Raw genomic sequence first — 22,488 nt, forward strand, 5'->3', positions numbered from 1 at the left:
CAAGTTAGGATCCATGTCAGTTGGTGTGCAACTTGAATGAATGCAAAATACTGGATTTTTAAAGAATTCAGGAGGCAAGATTTGTGTGTTGGCAATTACTTTCTAATCCGCCCTCTTACTAATATCTATTCAGGGCCAGATTTGTCAGAGATCTCTCAACGTGTATGCACTTGTGTACTCAAAAAAGGTACATTTGCACATAAGTACTGGTATTGCACAAACACATGCTCCCATTATGTGGATACAAATAGGTATATGAAACTTTTGCTCATGAAGCAGTACCTTTGATCTAATATATTCTTAAGGCCAGAAAGGACCATTACAATATTCTAGCCTGACCATAGAATTTTACCCAGTAATCCTTGCAGCAAGCTCAGAATTACTGGTTGAGCTAGAATGTAAATCCAGTTATGATTTAAAGATTTAAAATTTGGCCCTTAGCCGTGGGGCACTTTATAATTGCCCCCTTCTCTGTGTGCACCTATTTGCATTCAGAAAACATCTTCTAACACCTCCTTCCCACTTCATTGAAAAAACAGCAGCGTTTGTGACTGAAAAGAAACAGAAATGTTTAAACCAGAATGTTAGTTACTGTAAAATTAAAATAATTATTCTAATCACTGACATATGAAAATTGTTTTGCTTACCTACATCTCTGAAATTCTTGATGTTTTGAGTTTTAAAAAAACAAACCAACCCTCTTGTCTATAAGCTATATCCTGTTAGTCTCTGTCTTAGTACTTTCCATACATATGAAGATTACTTATAAGATTGTTTAGGCAATTTTTAGCCATCTTATTGTGTGTTTTTACACAGACTGGGAAATATAGCTCCATGTAAATACATCAAGTTGAGGACCATGCTCACTTTCTCTGAATAATAATGTGTTTTGTTTCATGAGTAAGCATTAGTGAATAAAGCAAGTGCTTATAACAGAAGTTGATTTGACTAACATTTGCCTTTGTGGGTTTTTTTCATTGTTTCTATTTGAAATTTGTGTGTCGTGGTGGTGGGGTTATTTTTTCTTTTTTTTTCTTGTGGTTACCTTTTTAACTTTTAAAACTTTAGTACAAAGAAAATAATGTTAAAGTCAAAGTGATTTAAAACACACACCTGATAATGTTTGGGCAGTTGAAGTCAAGCAATAGAAGAGGTTTTAAATAAATCATTTTTACTGTATTTAAAATGCTAAAACATCATCTAAGTACCTGATTACATTAAACTAAAATTTAAATTATTTAAAAATTCATCCCAGTATTGTTTCCTTGTACTCCTCCATCTGTCTGCCTGTATCCATCTGTTGTCTCTTGTCTTACACTTAGATTGTAAGCTCCTTGGGGCAGGGACTGTCTTTTTGTTCTGTTTGTACAGCACCTAGCACGATGGGATCTTGCTCCATGATGAGCTTTCTTAGGTGCTCGGGCAACTCGAATAGTTAATAATAATAAACCTCATTCCTTCTCTTATGTCTCCGGTATTTGTTATCTCACTCTCTGGCATAGAAAGAAAGGGTGAACTCCTGACGGGGTTGAAATTAATGGCACAGCTCCCCTTGACTTCAGTACTGGCTGTAATTCGTTATTTCTCAGTCTCTTAGGCAGGTAAATGTGTTAAAGTAGAGCACTAATTATATTGTTTTAAGACTGTCATAAACTCTTTTGGGAATCTTACATACAAGTTTTGAGAATTTCAGAAAACTGTTTCAGGTCATCTCACTCATTTATTTCTGTGCTCTCATTTTATGTGTTCAGTACTTGTGGGATGTCTATGTGACACCATAGTTGAAAATGTTAGTGCATTTAAATATAATTATGTACTCAGCAGCATTATTGACAGTTTTAGGCGTGCAGCAGAGGCACCTCTTGGACTTGAACAAAGCAGTGGTTTAATATTCACACATAGTTTTAGTCTCTAAATCTGTAATCCTATTTCTCAAGATATATTTATGTTTAAGATAACTGAGCATACAACTTCACTACTCCCAACTATTTTCCTTTATGTTGCTTTAGTCTTTGTATCAGTAATATATCCAGTACATTTGAAAGTTGTGCTGCATGGCTTTAAACAGATTATTTTGTGTCCTTGAATTCAAATGTAAAAGCATTACTGTACCAAGACTCCATTTTCTCTTGGAATTTCATGGGGAAAGCTTCAGTACATGGCATGACAAAACGTAAAACCATACTCCTAGGTCACCTTATAAATATTTATTCATATAAATTCTTTAAAGAAATTAAATTATGTGTTCTGTACAAAATAGAAGAGAGGCTTTTAGTGTCACTGACTGCAAATTGAAGTCATTTGTCTAGAAGGGTCAGGGGCCACTTTGTGGTAAGGATTTGTCTCAATTCCAAGAAAAGAAAGATTGATAGTACAAAGAGATTGATGAAATGAGCAATGCAATATGCATTCGAAGTTGTGGGTTAATTAGAAGAATTTAAACAAGAAAGTTCCTTTGTGTGGAGAAGTGTTTGGGATCTTACACTCTCGGAACTGAGGTACATTGGCAGCTTGCACATTTAGAGTTGATTTTCCTGAGATAGTTACATGGAGCTGTGTGGTTGTGAATACCAATGAAGGGGTATCAACACTAGATACGTTTTATAGCTAACGATAGTTCTTTAGCAAATGTAAGGATATATATATTTACTTTATTTTAAATCTTCTGCTTTGTTATTATTAATGTAAATTATAATCTGAGTTTCTTGGTTCTTTCAGCAGGGAAAATAAATTCGATAACATTTCATGGGCCTGTTTTTCTGGTTTGTGTCTCAGGCCCTCCTGTTTCCATTTGTTTTGTTTATGCATAACAAATATTATAGGTAAAGAGAAATTTTCTCATGATTTAAAAGAAAAAAAAAACTATACAGATCTATCCAGCTTTAGAAAATGGAGGCAGAGAAATCCAAAGGCTTTTGTTGTTGTTGATTGAAAAGCTGTTTTGAAAGAACAGACGCTGCAAACTGCACCTATGGCTTTAAAGTTCCCAGCCACCTGGTGCATTTAGTGGGAAACAGCAAGCTTCCTATAACCAGTTTCATGCAGAAATTGGAACTGTGGAGTATTTTCTATTTGTAATAATTTACCTGAGTGAAATATGACTGTTTTAATTTGACTTCATGCTAAAAAAGCAGAACAGCTTTGAATGCTCATGGTAAAGAAGGAGAATATGGTTCAAGGTTTAGTAGAAAATGTGTATATTCTGTGCATGACAGATGGCATTTCTAATAACAAGAAGCCAAATCACTCCTCAGAAAATGAACGAAAACTAAGCAAGAACTTCATTACAGTATTTGTGCTATTTAGACATGGCCTATTTCTTTAGCAATTCTGTTTAGGCAGCATGTGCTTATTTTTCTTTTAGCAACTCTGACCCCTGCATATGCCTAGGATTGTGCATTATTGTTTATGGTGTTAGATGTCTACTGTGTGCAGGAGGTGTTGAGTTATGCTTCTCATAAGAATTGCAACTCTGATATCTCTGATTTCAGCATGTTTAAATTCTCAGCCAAAATGTTGCATGTATGTAGCATGAATTACACAGATCTTAGATAGATTTTGGGCAGTCTCGGTCTCTGTCTGGCAGAGTTCATTTCCCACCACAGACCATACAAGATCTGAAATTTTCATGGTGCTGAGGAGAGAGCAGAAGTGATACAAATCTTACCATTCAGTTTGTATCAGAAGGGGCGTAGCTGCCGTGGATATAGTTCACTTCTCTGCAGATAAAGAGGATTGTTCAAGGGAGGAATACTGGTTGAGGACCAGGCAAGCACAGGCTTCCTGAGGTGCAAAGCCTTGGGAAAACTACTACGTTCAAATCAATCATACTGTGTATTATAACATTTAACTATTTATAATTATTGATATATTTAAATAGCTATTAAGTTATTAAAGAACTCAGCACAGAAGGAACATCTGACCATTTCTTAGATGATGAAAAACTACACTTTCACACTTAAGAATGTATATTTCTAATACCCAACAATGTTTTACCAAATTCTCCCATAAAATTTCACAGTTTGCTTGAGTCCAAGTATGAGAGATTTCACTCCAAACAAATGTGTGAGAGATTTTTCTTCTGGAAAGTTTATGTGCACCTGCAAACAGTGTACAACGAAAGTGGTGTCTGACTCATAGCTATAGTGTCACTCCCAGGATGCAGATATAACAGGCTGTCAACTCACTTCACGCCAGTTACTTTTAACTTCCATTAAAAGGACAGATGTTTGGCACTGGATATCAGCTTTGTAAAGGATGTACATATTGTCAATATTTTGCTCAAGTGCAAAGCTTTTTTTTTCCAGTTGATAAATCCAATAAGTATTTAGCATGAAGAACTAACAGTGATACCATTTTTATTTTACAGAAACCAAAACAGAAAGACTGGCATCCTCCAGGAGGTTTTATTCTAGGACTCTGGGCATTGATTATCATGGTTTTCTTTAAAACATATGGAATCAAGCACATGAAATACATCTTCTAGGTTTTCTGAGCAACAAAGATGATTGCACTGATTGCAACATGTGATGAAAATTGATGTTATCAAAGGTTCTTTATTTGTGTATTATGTCTGTTTGTAGTGACAAATAATGCTGAAACCTCACATCTAGATGCTCTTTTGATGTTGTGTCATCTGTCCTCCTTTCTGTAAAAAGCCTAACTAATGGTTATACTATTAGATAAAATGTATTTAAATGAGAAAGTATAAAAGTAATGCTGTTTCTGAGCAATTTTTCCTCCTGTGTTTTCAGAGAGAGCAGGAAAACTGAAGATCTCAGCTGAATCTTTAAAATGTTAAGGCTGTTTATGAATTGTAAAAGGGAGAATTCTTTCCCTTCCACCTCTAAATAAATCTTTTTAAAAGTTATCCCATCACTGGAACAAAGGTCTAGACAATATGCAGAACTTTATTTAAGTAAGATGTCATTTTATCAATAAAAACTTAAGTCACTCTACAGACTTCAGGCATGACATATTGAAAACTTGCTCAACAGAAACAAAAATATTGTAGAAAATATTGATTTTTTGTGTGTTAAATACAACCCTTTAGATCAGTACTTTTACCTAGGGCAATTTTGGGTTTAGGATTCTATGAGCCATTAGAACTGAAAACAAAAATATGGCCAAACAATGACCTCATTGAATCTAGTTGAATAAAAAGCTGCCAAAATGTATGAAAACGTTATTTCATCTTGTCCATTAGAAATCAGTAAATATCTAATAAGAACGAACCAGTAGATATGTCAAAACAGAATTTACAAGACTTAAAATAATGCAGCTCAGAAACTCTTGAGTATAATAGTACAATTTACAACTATTTTAAATCCCTGATACCAGAGTCAATTTTCCTCTCTGCAAAGAAGATCCAGTGTATTTAAAGCACTGGAAACCCTCTAAACCAGATTGCATAGCCCTAAAAAGACAGTGTTGCAAGGTCTGTGAATGGTTCTATGAATGAATGGTTAATGTATGCTTAATTGGGCTTTGTTCTTAGATTTTACCAATATTAGGTGACAGGAGGATCAAATCTGTTCATATACAGGAACAACAAATGCCAGAAGAGAGATTTCTGAAAATGTTTTTCCTGAATGCCTTAGGGTTCTGCTCTGTATGCCAGATATAAAGATTAGATATACAGGAAGAGAATAGTCTATCCAGCATAAATCTCTAAAAATCATTAGGTATTGTTTGTATTTGTATTACTAATCCATAGATGCCTGGATCATTTTGTTGGAGAGAATACAGCATTAAACATTGCCACATTGCATAGAAAATTGCATAGAACATGTGCATTAGATGTTTTTACCATTGTTTTTTTTAGGCTTGATCGTAGCATCTCGCTACAGCCTCACGTTAGGTGTGGTGTTGAGGTGCGCTGTCCTACAGGCACAATCCCACCCCCAGCTCTGGTGAGCGCAAACTTAGTGCTGCTTCTGGAAAGGGTCTGGTGTCTGACCAGGTACTTCTAATACAGGGATGGGGAAGCTTTTTTCTATCAAGGGCCATTGACTCACAGAAAAATCAGTCGAGGGCCACACACAAGTAAAAAGCAACGGTCTGATCCAAAGCCCATGCTGTTGACTACCCCGGTCTTTGGATCAGATGCTGTGATGAGGTTCTCGCCGTAAATCAGGCCTGCCATCCCCTGGTGGTGGTGTGTGGGCAATGAAGCGAGGGGGTGGGAGCGGGAGAAATTGGGGCCATCTTCCCCCCTCCCACCGGCCTTGTGGGGGGTGATGGACACTCTGGCCAGGGGTTGCCTGGGGCTCCAGGCTCACATCCAGCTCTGAGAGGAGATGCTGCTCTCCAGCAGCAACGGCTCCCGTCCCACCTCCATGCATTGGGCCTGGCTCCCAAAGCAGCAGGCCTTTCTTTTTTGAGTATTCCTCTGCCACCACTGGGCTGCCTGCTCGCTCGCCTGCCACCCTCCTCCCAGTGCTGGATTAGCCACTGGGCCAAGGGGGCATCTCCAGGAACCCCAGCCAATTGGGGGGGGCCCAGAAAAATGGGAGCCCATCTGCTCTGACCCAGCGCTCTTGCCAGGTCGGGGCGCGGGTGCTTTCCCTGCTCTGCCCATCCGGCGCTCCAGCTGGGGAGCGGGATCTGGGCATAGGGGGTTGCTGGAGTGCCAGGCGGAGCAGGATGAGCCCCGGACCCCGCTCCCTCGCTGGAGCGTTGGGTGGGCAGGTGGAATGGGGTGGAGCCCCCCAACCCTGCTCTGTGGCCTGGATGAAATTAAGCAACGGGCCGGGCCATAGGTTCCCAACCTCTGTTCCACTGGCTGGTGCTAGAGACTAGCAGCATCTGCACTAGTCCCACAGAGTCATCCTGTTCCATAAGCACAATGTTGTGCTCAGCGCCTGTGACGGGCACAATGTTGGGGGAGGGAGCTGTAGACTTTTTCTTGCGTATTTGCACATGCATCTCCCCTATCTTGGCACTGCCGTGAATGAGAGAAATGGGCAAATAGAGGAAGACTGTACCTTTGTATTCCTTTAAAAAAATAAGAGATTTTTAAGGGTAAGTGAATGGTCTGAGGGGTTTGCACTGGGATATAGAATCTTTCACCTCTAGAACCCTAGTTCAAATTTAGCTGCTGGTCATAGCACTTGGAACTTTCTTTTTCTGAGCACCAGCCATATGGTTTGATGTTAAATTGGAAACAAAGAGATTCCCTGCACGAAGCACCTTACTGGCTAACAACAGGGTAGACTGTGAGAAATAAGATTAAGATTGGAACTTGCTCTCATTACATCAGCCAAATGCCCCCCACACATGCCACCAAGTGGATGAAATGCCAGTGAATGATTGAGCTTGGAAAACACTGTCCTCTCTTTGCTAGAGGAGGCCTCTTCAAGTCAGAGTGGGACACAGTGGCAAGACAACAGTAAGAAGCTAGCACTCCATGCTGTACCTGTTCTGTGGTCAAAGAGAAGGCACTTTTCTCCCTGGCGTTCATCTAGCACCTTTCACAAGCAGTAGATTCACTCTCAATAATTATAACACTTGTAAGGAATAGGATTTTTTGTTCTAAAAATTAAATGGCATGAGACTGACAAGAATTTAAAATGAAAAGTGCAATCTATCTCTGCTATTTCTAATGCATCTATCAATATAGTGTCTATTGTAGACACCCATTAGAAAATTGAGTCAATTAAATTTGTCCTTAAAGGACCTCTGTCAACCTATTGTTCCTCAATTCAGCTGCTGATACATTTTTTTTCTTTTTTCTCTCAAATAATTATTTTTATCCAATGATAAATTGGCTTTAGAGGCTGATTTGGTCACATTTTAAAGGACAGCTGAAGTGACATTAATAGAGCTTTCAGACCCTGTTTCAACTGCAATTAAATTTTCCTATTCAGATTCCTTAGACCTTATTCATTTCCCCCCACCCTTTTATTGTCTTCATCTGAGTGAAATGAGAGGCAGGAAAATCAACAGAGCTGGGCTGAATTTTGAGGGGCAGGGAAGAAATCAGTGATGCTGTACTTTTGAAAAGAGAATCTGCTTGGGGAAAAGGAGGCAGTTAGGTGAGTTATTAAAATGAAATTTACGGAAGGGAAAACTCAGTAAGTAAACCCACACAGCTGATTAAAATGAAGTAAGAAGAACAATTAGAATGGAATGCAACAATCAATGCTTATTGCATTTATGGTTGAGATATTTAAAATCAGAGAATAAAAATGTAAGGCTGCAAGAGGCCTTGAGAGGTCATCAAGTTCAACCCTCTCTGCTGAGGCAGGACTCAAGTAAACCTAAACTAGGAGTTCTCAACTTTTTCTTTCTGAGCCTTCTCCCCTTCCCCCAACAGGCTATAAAAACTCCAAGGGCCACCTGTGTCACAGTGACTGGTTTTCTGCATATAAAAGCCAGGGCCGGCATTAGGGGGTAGCAAGCCAGGCAATTGCCTGGGACCCCACAAAGCTACATTACTCAGGCTTTCGCTTCAGCATCGGGTGGCAGGGCTCAGGACCATGGCTTCAACCCCACGCAGCAGGGCTTCGTCTTTCTGCCCTAGGCCTCGGGGATTCTAATGCTGGCCCTGCTTGGCGGCCCCCCTGAAACTTGCTCGCGGCTCCCCAGGAAGCCTCAGACCCCTGGTTGAGAACCACTGAGCTAGACGGTCCCTGGCCCCTGACGTGTTTGTCCAACATGTTCTTAACTTCCAGTGATGGGGATTCCACAACTTCCCTTGGAAGCCAATTCCAGAGCTTAACAACCCTGATAGTTATCAAGTTTTTCCTAATATCTAACCTAAATCTCCCTTGCTGCAGATTAAGCCCATTATTTCTTGTCCTACCTTCTGTGGACATAGAGAACAACTGATCACCATCATTTTTATAACAGTCCTTAATATCTTTGAAGACTGTTACTAGGTCCCCCTGAATCCCCTCTTATCTCAAGATTAACCATACCCAGTTTTTTAAACCTTTCCTCATAGGTCAGGTTTTCTAAACCTTTTATCATTTTCATTGCTCTGCTCCAGACTCTCTCCACATCTTTTTTAAAGCGTGCTGCCTAGAATTGAACACACTACTCCAGCTGAGGCCCCACCAGTCACAAGTAGACTCAGAGACTTTAAGGCCAGAAAAGACCATCATAATCATCTAGTCTGAGCTGCACACCACAGGCCACAGAACCTCACCCACCCACTCCTGTAATAGACCCCTAACCTGTGGTTGAGTTACTGAAGTCCTTAAATCATGATTTAAAGACTTCAAGTTACAGAGAATCCACCCTTTACACTAGTTTAAACTGCAATTAACCTGTGTCCCATGTTGCAGAGGAAGGCAAAAAGCCCCAGGGTCTCTGCCAGTCTGACTTGAGGTGAAATTCCTTGCTGACCTCAAATATGGTGATCGGTTGGATCCTGAGCATTTCGGCAAGACCCACCAGAAAAGAATTCTCTCTAATGACTCAGAGCCCTCCCCATCTAGTGTCCTATCACTGACCATTGGGGATATTTGCTACTAGCAGTCACAGATGGGCTACATGCAATTGTAGGCAGTTTCATCATCATCCCCTCCCTAAACTTATCGTGTTCAGTCTTGAATCCAGTTAGGTTTTTTTTATCCCCACTGCTCCCTTTGGAAGGCTATTCCAGACCTTTACTCCTCTAATAGTTAGAAACCTTTGTCTAATTTCAAGCCTAAACTAGAGTAAACTAGTCCTAAAGTAGAGCAAGACCATTACTTCCTGTTCTTACATATAAAATTCCTGTTAATGCATCCCAGAATATTAGTGTTTTTTTGCAGCTGCATCACATTGTTGACTCATATTCAATTTGTGATCCACAATAATCCCATATCCTTTTCAGCTGTACTACTGCCTAGCCAATTATTCCCATTTTGTAGTTGAGCATTTGATTCCCCCTTCCAAATATAATACTTTGTACTTGTCTTTATTGAATTTCATCTTCTTGATTTCAGACCAATTCTTCAATTTGTCAAAGTCATTTTGAATTCTAATCCTGCCTTCTAAACTGCTTGCAGCCCCTCCCAGTCTGGGGTCATCTGCAAATTTGACAAGTATATTCTCTATCATCCAAGTCATTAATAGAGAATATTGAAGAGTATTGGACAGGACCCCACTAGATACATCCTCTGTTTGACAGCAGAACTGTGGTCTTTCAACAAGTTGTGCACCCATCTTATGGTAACTTTATCTAGACCATATTTCCTTAGTTGGCTTATGAGAAGGTCCTGTGGGATGGTGTCAAAAGCCTTACTAAAATTAAGATGTATCATGTCTACAGCTTCCCCCTCCATCCACTAGGCCAAACTTGTTCTGCCGCTTGTGCAGGGAAAGCCCCTGGCAGGCCGGGCTGGTTTGTGTACCTGCCACATCCACAGGTTCGGCTGATGGCAGCTCCCAGGGGCCTCAGTTTGCTGCTCTGGGCCAATGGGAGCTGCTGGAAGTACGTCCTAGGCTCGTGCCTCTTCCAGCAGCTCCCATTGGCTGGAGCAGCGAACCGTGGTCACTGGGAGCCACGATCGGCTGAATCTGTGGATGCGGCAGGTACACAAACCGGCCCACCAGGGGCTTTCCCTGAACAAGCAGCGGAACAAGTTTAGGAACCACTGGACTAGGCCAATAAACCTGTCAAAGAAGAAAATTAGGTTGGTTTGGCATGATTTGTTCATGACAAATCCATGCTAGCTATATCTTATCTTGTCATCTAGCTGTTGTGATTTGATTAATAATTTGCTTCAGCATCTTTCCAGGTATTTAAGTTTGGCTGATTGGTCTATAATTTCCTGGCTCCTCTTTCTTCCTCTTTTTAAAGATAGGTACTATGTTTACCCTTCTCCAGTCCTCTGGGATCTCACCTGTCCCCCATGAGTTCTTGGAGATAATTGCTAATGTTTCTGAGATCGCTTCAGTTAGTTCCTTAAGTACCCTAGGATGAATTTCATCAGGTCCTGCCAACTTGAATACATCCAACTTATCTTTAACCTGTTCTTGCCCTGTTTTGGCTTGTGTTCCTTCTCTCTTGTAAATGTTAATTGAGTTGAGTATCTGTTCAGTGTTAACGTTTTTAGGGAAGACCGAAGTAACACAGGCATTAAACACCTCAGCCTTCTTGATGTCATAAGTTATTAGCTCTCCTTCCCCACTAAGCAGAGGGCCTACACTTTTCTTCATCTTTCTTTGCTCCTAATGTATTTATGGAACCTTTTCTTGCTTTTTACATCCCTTGCTAGGTGTAACTCATTTTATGCCTTAGCCCTTCTGATTTTGTCCATTCTTGTGCTATACTTTTGTACTCCTCCTTAGCAATTTGTCCATGTTTCCACTTTGTAGAATTCCTTTTTGATTTTCAGGTAATTAAAGAGCTCTTGATAGAGCTAGATTGGCCTGTTACTAGTCCTATGTTCCTTTCGCATCAGGATAATTTGCTGTTGTGTCTTTAATGTTGTCTCTTTGAGAAACTGCCAGCCGTCCTGAACAAATTTATCCCTTACATTTTCTTCCCATGGGACCTTACTTACCAGTGCGCTGACATTATTAAAGTCTGCTTTTTTCAAAGTCCATTCTTATTTTGCTGCTTCTCCTTCCTTTCCTTAGAATCTATCATGTCATGATCATTTTTACCCAAATTGCCTTTAATCTTTAAATTTACAACCAATTCCTCCCTGTTAGTCAGAATCAAGTTTAAAATGGCTGTCTCCCTGGTTACTTCATTTCTGAAACAATGTTGTCCTCAAACATTTCAAGGACTTATTGGAAATTTTGTGTTTTGCCATATTATTTTTCTAATAGGTGTATGGGTAGTGAAAGTCCCCCATTACTACCAGTTCCTGTGTTTGGATTTTTTTTTAAATTTGTTCTAGAAATGCGTCCTTCACCACTTTTTAACCCTATTTTCCTCCTTTTACCTTTACCCAGAGATTTTCAGCTAATCTGCCTCTCACCGCTTTCTGGAACATGTGTATGTATTCTTGATGTATAATGCAACACCTCCTCCTTTTTTCCCTGCCTGTCCTTCCTGAACAAGCTATACCCCTCTATAGCAATTTTTTAGTCATGTATTTTATCCCACCAAGTCTTTGTGATGCTAGTTAAGTCATAATTTAGCTTATCTGCTAACACTTCCAGTTCTTTTTTATTCCCCATATTCCTTCCATTTCTGTATAGATATCTAAGATTTTGAGCAGATTCCCCCACTGATATCCCTCTTGATGCTCCTTGATGACCCTATTGTAATTTTCTATTGCCACGCCACCCCTCCCCCATCTAGTCCTCTGTTAAGGTTGCCTTTGTTAATGTTTACCTATGGGCTTTTGTCACCTGTCCTCTTTGAACCTAGTTTAAAGCCCTCCTCATTATGTTGTTGAGTTGGTGTTCTTCCCCTTCTTGGGCAGGTGCACTCCATCTCTTCTCAACTGTTGTCCTTCCCAGAAAAACATTCCATGGTTAAGGAAGCTGAATCCCAGAACCCCCATAAATCAGCCATCTTGCTCATAGGACAGTCTTTTCTTTCAGGTATTTGATTATAATTTTTGTCCCTAAGTACAGTACCACTCAGAAAAGTGACTCTAGAAACGCGTCTTAATAAGGTTCCGAGTAAATGTGCTGTTTACAAGTGAAATTCCCCCCGCCCTTCCCCAACTTCCAGCCCTGTGAACTCAACCTGGGATCTAAGAGTCAAACTGAGTACTTTCCATCTGTCACATCATATATGTTTTGCAGGGCAAATTATACCCTTTGTGCAATCTCAGTGCTTTCTCTGAGGTTGCATATTTTAGCTCTGCATTTGGAATTTAATAAACAATTTTGATGATGATGCACACAGAACAGAATCCAGCTTTTTCTCCCTCTTGGGAATATAAAACAGTAAAATCTTTTTTCAGTCACTAAAGTATGCAACTATGAATGACTATAGATAGGAGTAGAACTGTTGTATAAAAATAACTTCTTCAATAGACACTTTTCAGAGCAGAATTACACATTGTATGTATACTGTATGTGTGTACACCCATGTCCACTGTGTGGCCAAGACTGCATTGCTGACCTTCTTGTCTGTAAATCCTTGACCTTATAACTGCACTGATGTATTGTTTTACTGTATAGTACCTAGGACAAATTATGATACTATAGAAATGGTAAAAACTTTTTAAAAAAAAACTGAATAATCATCACTCTAAAATCAGCATCTTTATTTCAACATTTTCACTTCTTTAGGATCACTTATTCAAGCGTATTGCCATCATTTGACTAAAGGTATGGTAGCTTTTCCATATGTACATAGCCAGATATGCATGCCTAAATGTCTGTGTACCTTGATTCATGGCTGTGGCTTTAAGGAAAAATGATATCCTGTATGTATGTGCAGTACTTGGTTTTCGCAGGCATGCCCAAATGATTACACAAATGCATGACTCCAGACTGGCAGAAAAGGCTGCAAAATAGAGATAAACAAGCAAACCTACCTAAGCCCCAGGGCAGAAAGTCCTGGAAGCTATGAAAATAGGAGGGTTCAATTCACCATACAAGCCAATCCTTGTTTTCCTAGGTTATCTTAATGCCTACCAGGAAGCTCTGTGTTCCTGACATGATGAAGGAATATAGGTAAACCAAAGCTGCTGCTATCCCTACTATCACCAGTAATGCCACCCACTTCTGTTCAGAGAGCTGCCCCTCTGAGTAAAGATTAGCCTCCGTCAGATTATGGTAACGGTGGTGTTGACACCTGTTCTGCAGGGAGGACATATGCCTCCATCTCTAAACTGCAGTGAAGTTGAGAGATCATTCCTTACCCTACGTAAACAGCCTTACCTGGATCTTTGCTCTTCGGGACCAGAGACTACAGGTGGTGCTAAACTCTAAGCTTAGCTGGCATCCTCCATTTTATCACTTGCTCTTCAGCCAGGTCTGCAGCCTAAAACTAAAGATAACAGAGCTGACATCACAAAATTGCATGCAATTGGGCAAAGCAGGCCAGGACACTCGTAAGAAAAACTCTTATTCCTAATGGTCGGTGGACAGTGCAGCAAATAAAACTACTTCCATCATTGTTGACCCCTTTCCTAGCCCTGTTTGCCGTGAGGCGTTTGATGGCACCCTCTTGAAACGTTTAGGGTCAGCAGCTCCAACCTGGCTAATTGAGTGGCCAGGACTATTGGACTGATTTTTGTCTTGTTTCACCCACTGCAATAGACTGATAACAGCCGAGGAACCAAATCATTTCCACAGTGCTGGATAATTGCATCTAAGCTACCGGCGTTTTCCCTCAGCTGGTGTATTTGGACTGAGCGGATCACATCTCATGCCCTGATGCCTCTTCAAGTAAGGATCCACAGGGAATAAAACAAAGCTGAATTGGAAACAGCATTGCCTGCTCAGGGCCCAGTAGGTGATGCTAGGACTGAGGATTCAAATACTGTAAGGAAGAGTGAACTCCAGACATGGTATTAGACCAGGGGTCGGCAACCTTTCAGAAGTGGTGGGCCGAGTCTTCATTTATTCACTCTAATTTAAAATTTCACATGCCAGTAATACATTTTAATGTTTTTAGAAGGTCTGTTTCTATCTCTAATATATAACTAAACTATTGTTGTATGTCAAGTAAATAAGGTTTTTAAAATGTTTAAGAAGCTTCATGTAAAATTAAATTAAAATGCAGAGCCCCCTGGACCAGTGGCCAGAACCTGGGCAGTGAGAGTGCCATTGAAAATCAGCCAGTAGGAACCTCCCTTTTCTTTCTGCGGAAGCAGAAGAGGTTCATTCACCGAAGCTACTCTAGAGCCACAGGGTCTTCTACACTAACACCCTGTACTGCCACAGCAGCACCACATCCCACTTTCTCTGCATGTTGGCTTCCAGCTGTGCCTGTGTCACACAGCTGTGACTTAATAAAATCGTATCAAACTTTCCAAATGAATTCACTTTTGAGGACAAGCATGAGAAGTTTCATCCGAAAGGGTAATTGCTCCAGAAAGTTACAAGCTACAGAAAATAGGAGTGTATACAATGAAAGTGTCTCCTCAACCATAATTTTAGCACTGCTGTGCAATAAAGAGCGTAATAGCGGGTTTTTTACAGTGGTGAAAGACAAAGTAAAAAAGAACAGGTAGATGTTTGTCTTAAAAGATAATATCCTCTGCTATTTGCACCTAATTAGCTCTGGTTTGCATTTGTCTGCAAACTTTTAAAAATAGCACACTGTAAGTTAGACATCTTGAAAGCCTTTGTGCTTAAATATGAAAATCTTTTATATCCTAAATAATATGCTACCAAAGTAACAGTGTTTCATAGCACCTGTTTCACTTACAAATTCTTCAAAATTAGAGTTTGGGGTCTTTTGCTTTTGTTTTTTCCTAAAGTGGATTTCTGTCACATCTAAATAGTTAAACTGGCATGTGCCTTTCAAGTTTTGTTTTTTAACACAGGTACATGTATATATTAAATTTCTCTCCACTTCATCTCTCCCTATACTATTATATATACACCTCTACCCCGATATAACATGACTGGTATAACACAAATTCAGATATAACGTGGTAAAGCAGTGCTCCAGGGGGGCTGGGCTGCACACTCCGGCGGATCAAAGCAAGTTTGATATAACGTGGTTTCACCTATAACATAGTAAGATTTTTTGGCTCCCAAGGACAGCGTTATATCGAGGTAGAGGTGTATATTTTTACATATATGTATATGAGGGACACACTTGTCTATGCTAGAAAGGGTTTGTTGATGTAGCCTAGTGGAGATGCAGTTTGCATCAGCAAAGAAATATTCTTTTGCCAATATAGCTTATACCAGTTCCCTGGACTCTAAATAACCTATGCTTCCAAAAGGATTTTTTTGGCAGGTATAACTATGTCTACAGCAGGGCTGTTTCTGGCATAGCTGGGGTGGGGGGTGGGGACGGAGAGGGGTGATATTTTTTTCATATTCCTAACTGACTTTGCTATGCCAGCAAAACTTTTAAGGGTAGATCAGTCAACTGAGCTTTATATTCTGTTGGGAAGATACATTTTCTCTATGACATGTCATCTTATTTTCTTTTTCTAAAACTGTATGAAAATAGCAACTGTTTCTTCTCCTATCACCAAATGGTTACTGGAATAATACTGCCATGTATTTACTGTTTGATCAGGCCCATAGCACTGGGGGCGGACAGGGCTGTAAAGAAGATAGTTATAATGTACACAGCCACCATTTCAGGGTTCTTGGGAAGAAGTGACTCATGTAGTAACATCAAACAGTTTTGTTTTTGATTTAAAAGTATAAAACCAAAGCCAGATTGTCCCCTGCTCCAGAAAGGGGCTGGTGGGAACAAGCCTTTTGCGCCATTCATCTTCCCTGCAGAAGCAGCAGAGGTTCATTCACCCAAGCTGCATTAGAGGCACAGGTTCTTCTACCTTAAGTTCCTGTACTGCCATGGCAGCACCAAATTCCCAGCTACTCAGTAACCTGCCTCTGTTAGGACTCCCTTGCTCCCAGTTACCCCTTGGATTCTCCTTAAATGAGGGTTTTGGGCATGAACTTTCCTGCATGACCTACTTAACAAGATAGGAATTGTTCCAGGATCCTGTCTCGGAGAATGACCACTACTAGCTGATTCAGAGAAGGGGCTCGAAAAATAGACCCTAATTCTGCAGTGGATAGTTGTGGAATAACTATCCCCTGTGGAATGTGTTGTGCTCATGTTAATTAAGGTGAATTTCCTTTGTAGGGAGACAGGGTTGCAGAGCATAGTGAGCAGAGCGCTAGACTGGGACTTGAGAGACCCAGTTTCTATTCCTAGCTCTGGCCTGTTGGGTGAGCTTGGGCAAATTACTTCATCTCTCTGTGTTTCCCCATTTTTACAATGGGGGAAATGATACTGTCCTCCTTTGTAAAGCATTTTGAGATCTACAGCTGACAACGTGCTCTATGATTATTAGTTATTCTTGTAGGAAGCGTTGTTATCTGATTTAATGTAGCTGTAGGAGGGCTTATTAACCATCTTATTGTTAGTTTTTAATTTTTGTGGTAAGGAGTTGCACAGGTTACAGTTGCATCATGTAATAAAGTACTTCCTTTAACGGTTTAGATTGTATTGTCTTCAGGTTCCACTGAGTATCCCCATGCTCTTGTACTGCATGGAAAGGGTAAATAGGAGCATCCAATTTACCTTTGCTATACGATTTCTTATTTTGTATTGTCACCTCCCCTCTGCTGTGGGTAGCCGCGTTAGTCTGTATCCACAAAAACAAGGAGTCCGGTGGCACCTTAGAGTCCTTGTTTTTGTTTTAAACTAAGTAGTCCTGATCTTTGCATTCTCTCTTCATACAGAAGTCTTTCTGTGCCTGTATTTTTGTAGCCTATCTATATAGCCCTCCTATTTTCTGCATTATCACTGTTATGATGGAATAACTAGGAATTAGAAGATTGCAGGTGAGGGCATAGCACTGATTTACATAAAAGATGGTCATAAAGGAGATACAGTAATGAGACGGAAAAATAAATACAGCAATCGTCTGAATACTGGTAACCATATATACCAGTTATCTTAGTAGCTACATGTAAGAAGGTGACATTTCTGTCCTGTAACATGCTATCACATACATTAGATAGGTTCCAAACCATGGGTGCAACCACTGTGGGAGGTGAGGAAAATATTTCCCGTTGACTTTTTCTTTATTACCCCCTATTGGGGGTTTGCCTTTATAGCAACAGCAAAACCTAAAACAACTCAGCCTTCTGGTTCTCCTGCATTGGGCAGCGTCTAGTGTTTTCCCTACAGAACTTGCAGTTGTCAGCAGGATCTCAGGCTGTACTCTCCTAAGGGATATGGCGCACAGCTGCACTACAGATGTGGTCAGAGGCACTGTCACCCAGAGCTTCCCCAGAGCACTGAGACTCCACTTTGAAAGCACAGCCTGGCCCTTTAGAGTCACTTTTCTCTGTTACTTTACATATGTTAAAGAACATTTTTAAAGAACCCTGGAATGGGAACCAATATTTTGTGTTGTAAGTGGGGCCATTTCCCAACCACATCATGTTTATATTGTTCTGCCCCAGCTCAGTGGCGATCTCCCCATCGTATTGACTTTTCCGGTTCTTTTATATTTCCTACATATTTTTAAAGGAGTCTGTTACTCCAGAATATTTTCCCTGGACAGTATTACATTTGACATATATGTTAGCTGCACTGCTCTGCTCTGTAACAGACAGCTGTTAATTCAAAGCTATTTGAATTTCACTTTCTTTCAGTAAAGATTCAGATGCTGATTCCTGGAATATCCCATTTTTTTAGTTACAATTTGCTGATCGTACAAATATGCTCTACTTCTGTTTAACTGTGTTTTTACCTGTTATAGTTTCTTGTCCTTCAGCTATGATGTTTAATTGATATAGAAATAGGACTCATTATAGCCAATTAAATATTTAATTTCCATCAGTTAGGGGTGATAATCATATTTTTCCCCTAAGTATCGTTGGTGAAGGGTGCTATATGCAATATGCAGCATTTCTGAATTCAAAATGCAAGAGAGGTGTGAAATATTCACATAGTAACCCCCTATAGTACCACACGGTTGCCATTATGCCACCACTGTGTTCCACTCTTTTGGGGCCAGATTACCTTAGCTGCTCAGATTCTATGGTGATGAGTGCCATATACATGCCTGGGCAGCTACAATCGACTTATGTCCGGGAGCCAAAGAAACAGAACAAACATTAATTAGAAAACTTCCCTAACTTACTACTGTTTCCTCCAGAACTGCAGGAATAACTATCCTTAGAGTTAGGTCAGGATCTAGAGGCACAGTTCTCATTTGCTTGTTCATCTTCTGTATGTCATTCTGAACATTTTCCTGGAACTCTAAGCCTCACTGTCCTCACACTTTACTTGAGTAAAAAGCTCACTGAAGCCCATGGAAAGATTGCCCGAGAAAGTACTGCAGGGTTGGACCCCAATTATTATTTTAATTTAATTGTTCTTGGGTGAATATTTACTGTATGTAGTATATTGTGAAATGAGGGATCTTTTTTGTGGTGACTGGTGCTGTTTGTGAAGTGATGGTTCCTGACACGAATGCTTAAGAGCATCAACTAGTTAACAGGAGTTGTATTCTCAAGTGTGGTGCTAACTTGTCACATGACTTTAAGCCAGGTTACCTAGATGAAACCCATGGGAATTAAGTGCCTAAATACCTTTGAGAATCTGGACCTTAACCGCTATACTTCAATTTCCGTATCTGTAACAATGGGCATAAATAGTACTTATCCAGCTTTATAAAGTGCTCTAAAAATCCCTGGATGAAAGGTTCTTTGAAGTGCACATGATTATTATTTTATATCATAATGCTTTTAGCTGGACATCTTTGTGCTAAAAAAACAGAAACCAAAAGCAGTATTTTTCTAGAGTTGCAGAGATATTTCCTTTGTCATATTCAATTCCAGTTGCACATGTCACACTAGAGTTATAGTTCTTAAAGCTGAAAAACAACCACTGTAGTGAAGCTGGCCAGAGAAGAAAACGTACGTTAGACATTCGAGTTTAAGTAGATCTTAAAATTACTGATATCTGTAAATACTGTTTTACAATGTTTTTTTAATATCAGAGGTGATGCACACTGGAGCTACTGAGTCAATACAATCATAGTGACAAGTCTAGAATGACAGTACAAAGCAGGTAAGGACAGCGGTGCCTAGTTGCACTACATCTCAAGTCTGGCAGCCTTTACCATTACCGATCCTTAGTTTAACTATACTCTAAAACCCCATGCCAGGCTGGAATGGAACGTACAGTTACAACTTTTCAAAATGTAGAAAAAAAGCAGTTTGGTCATTTGTAAATATAAATAGTACTAAAGTGTTTTTTAAAATTAATGAATTCACTAGGTTTTATTTTGTATACCGGTAATTTTTGCTGTGTGGACTAGAGGGGAAAAATTAAAAATGATTTCCCTATAAATATCCACTCCCTTTTGCTAAGGTCTTGGCCTCATCCCCATCCTGTGGCAGTGAGTTCTAATTACACATTGTCTGAAAAAGTATTTCCTTAGAAATTTTTGGCTTAAATGCTGAAGCATCCTTAAGAAACACTTCTACATTCTGCTTAATTAGATGGGGGAACTCAGACCCAGATCTTTAAAGCTGCTGATTAGCGTTCCAATACCTAAGCCTTAATTGCCCTGCCACCTACAGGAATTTTCAGCCCCTAGGTTGGCACTTAGGCTCCCCATACAATATAGGGGGAGAGTTAGGGGCTTGATCTACAAAGGTACTGTGCCGTCTGAGTCCAACGTTTAGGCACCACTGACAGGCTCAAAACCACCACTCAGCTGCCATCTAACCCTAAGTGTGGGCACCTAAATTTCACCAGTTAGGTATGTGCAAAGCTGCCTAAGTGCTGATGCTTTTCCAGAGCTGCTGAGTTGCCCAGAGCCCTAGTTCACAGATACATCCTGTCCTTGACATTTCCCATTGGCTCAGCTTGCTTCCTGCTGTGAATCCTACTTTTAAGTGCCCAACTCTCCCTATACAGTGCACAGGGAGTCTAGAGGCCTAACTCAAGGCTAAGGATTTTATTAGGCAGCACAGTGACTAAAATTAGGCATGGCAGGGTTGAGCTAAAACCTCCTGTGTGGATCTAATGCCTCGTAGGCACATATGTCTCTGTTGGTAAAGTTTGAGATGCTGACGTGGTGGGCATGCACACAGCTGCCTCAGTCCTGACACCACCAAGTGACTTGCTGCCTAACTCATGGGCCTTGGTGGGATTCACAGCCCCAACCAATCTCACCTGTGGGGCCCAACCCAATAGTTAGGCTGAGAGGATGCTTTTTGGCAGTAGTATATAAACTGAGGGAGGGCGCTGCTTACGGGATGGGGAGAAACGCAACAGTGTGGGATGGGAGTGGGATTAAACAAATAGGCTGCAAGCACTATAAATGCCCCCTCACCCCCACCAGCCATTAGCTGCCGCTCTCCAGCACCTAGCTCTGAAGGCAGCACCACTGGAGCAGCAGTAAGTAGTGACAATGCCTCCCTTACTGCTCCTCCCAGCCCACTTGCTCCCGCATTGTTTGTTGAATTTTTAGCCCACTATTATGGCAGGGGGATCCCAGTCCTGCTGCAGGGTAGAGCCTTTGCCAAAAAAAAAAAAAGGTTTCAGATTCCATGTAATGTGGGGGCAGGGACGGGAGGCCTGACAAATTCTGTGACTAGGAAGGCTTATGGGCTTGCCCCTTCTGCTCCTGCCCCTAGGAGGTGGGGAAGCAGAGAATGCCCTACCCACTGGCCTATAGCAATTCATTCATATTTTTTCCCTCGCTCTCTTTCTCCCTCCACCCCCATTTCCTGACTACTTAATTATACAGTGGAAGAGCAGCAACAGGAGAGCTTCAAGACATCCACCCCCCAATGCCTCCCATGTACCCAAGTGCTTAGGGCACTCTCCTGGGGAGGGTGGCTGGTCCACAAAGAGGTGGGATTTGGCTCTCACATCCTGGGTAAATGCTCTTGCCCCTAGGATTTCAGTTAAAAGCAGACCCACCACCACCATCTCTGAGGTTTTTCTTGAGAAAGGGCTGACTGGCTTAGGCACCTAACCACTAGAAGTGGGTTCATGGCTGTGAATGCCACGTGCAAGGCACTGATCCAGCCTGGTGCCTAACTCCCCAAATCTCATGCTGTGAGGGGGTGGGGCATGATAGCTCTGGGGCCTTGGGTCCCCCTGAAATAAAAGTCCCCTGCCACGATCCCAGGCCTGACGGCATTCTTGTGCCCTGCTGCAGCCATGGCAGGGGCACAGAGCTTTTCTCACCTCAGGAGATGGGGGAGTGGAGGGCTGGAATAGGGTGGGGGAAGGGATCCATGCTTCAGCCAGGGCCAAGCTCTCAACACCTCCCTCCCCCATAGCTCCAGCCAAGCTCTCAGCCTCCCCCTGACATGCGCCCCCCCGCCCCCGGCCCAGCCAGGGTCATCAGGGGTGGAGGTGGAGGTGCTCAACCCTGTGGCCCTAACAAGGATCTCAGTGCTCCTCCCCCACCCAGTGGCCCTGGCTGTGCTCTCACAGGGAGCAGCGGCGAGCACAGAGTGGGGAGGGGCCCTTGGCTAGAAAAGACAGACAGGGGCTAGCCTCCCCAAGGGGAAGCTTCACCCGCTGCCTATGGGCAGAGCTAAGGCTACACCCCTCACCTCAGAATTTCCTACGGGCCTGGCTAGCTGGGTGGCATCTGAGACTCCCATTTTTTAGGGTATGTCTACACTGCAATTAGCATGTGCGTGATGGCACAGGGATATACATAGCTGCGCTAGCTTGTTTGGTAAAGCTTCAGCAACACAGACATCAGTGTGGGCGAGCTCGGGGGCCCGGCTACACGTCTGCAGCCTGAGCTGCCACAGCTTCGCTGCTGTTGCACCCCAAGCCAGCTTGGGTAAAGGTGGTTCAGGTCTGGCTACATGTGCTGTGGTCAGACACCATGATTCCATCACAGCCATTCCCTTACGCATTTAGCTCTGCCCACCCCACGTCTGGAGGAA

The 22,488-nt window shown here is 41.5% G+C and overlaps 2 protein-coding genes across 6 annotated transcripts in view; one reads left to right on the forward strand and one right to left on the reverse strand.

The window, feature by feature from the left end:
* The window catches only part of PIGK (phosphatidylinositol glycan anchor biosynthesis class K), a 123,737-nt gene extending 117,950 nt beyond the window's left edge, over positions 1 to 5,787 (forward strand). For both annotated transcript variants that reach the window (XM_050961894.1, XM_050961892.1), the window contains one exon: positions 4,370 to 5,787. In XM_050961894.1, coding sequence (XP_050817851.1) covers positions 4,370 to 4,415 — 46 coding nt within the window. In that variant the 3' untranslated portion in view covers positions 4,416 to 5,787. The remainder of the gene's footprint in view (positions 1 to 4,369) is intronic.
* Positions 1 to 22,488, reverse strand: part of ST6GALNAC5 (ST6 N-acetylgalactosaminide alpha-2,6-sialyltransferase 5) — a 166,104-nt gene that overhangs the window by 40,410 nt on the left and 103,206 nt on the right. Inside the window, exons 5-6 of one of the 4 annotated variants that reach the window (XR_007775427.1) lie at positions 13,786 to 13,894; positions 13,008 to 13,408 (exon numbers count right to left, since the gene is read on the reverse strand). Coding sequence is in view for 1 of the 4 variants with exons in the window: in XM_050961898.1 (XP_050817855.1) it covers positions 13,861 to 13,894 (34 nt within the window). In the remaining 3 variants the exon portion in view is untranslated. Of the gene's footprint in view, positions 1 to 13,007; positions 13,895 to 22,488 lie in introns of those variants that run through there. The other 3 variants (XR_007775429.1, XR_007775428.1, XM_050961898.1) reach the window with 3 other exon arrangements.

Source organism: Gopherus flavomarginatus, chromosome 7 (assembly GCF_025201925.1).
Source record: "Gopherus flavomarginatus isolate rGopFla2 chromosome 7, rGopFla2.mat.asm, whole genome shotgun sequence".
In the NCBI taxonomy this organism is placed as follows: domain Eukaryota; kingdom Metazoa; phylum Chordata; order Testudines; family Testudinidae; genus Gopherus; species Gopherus flavomarginatus.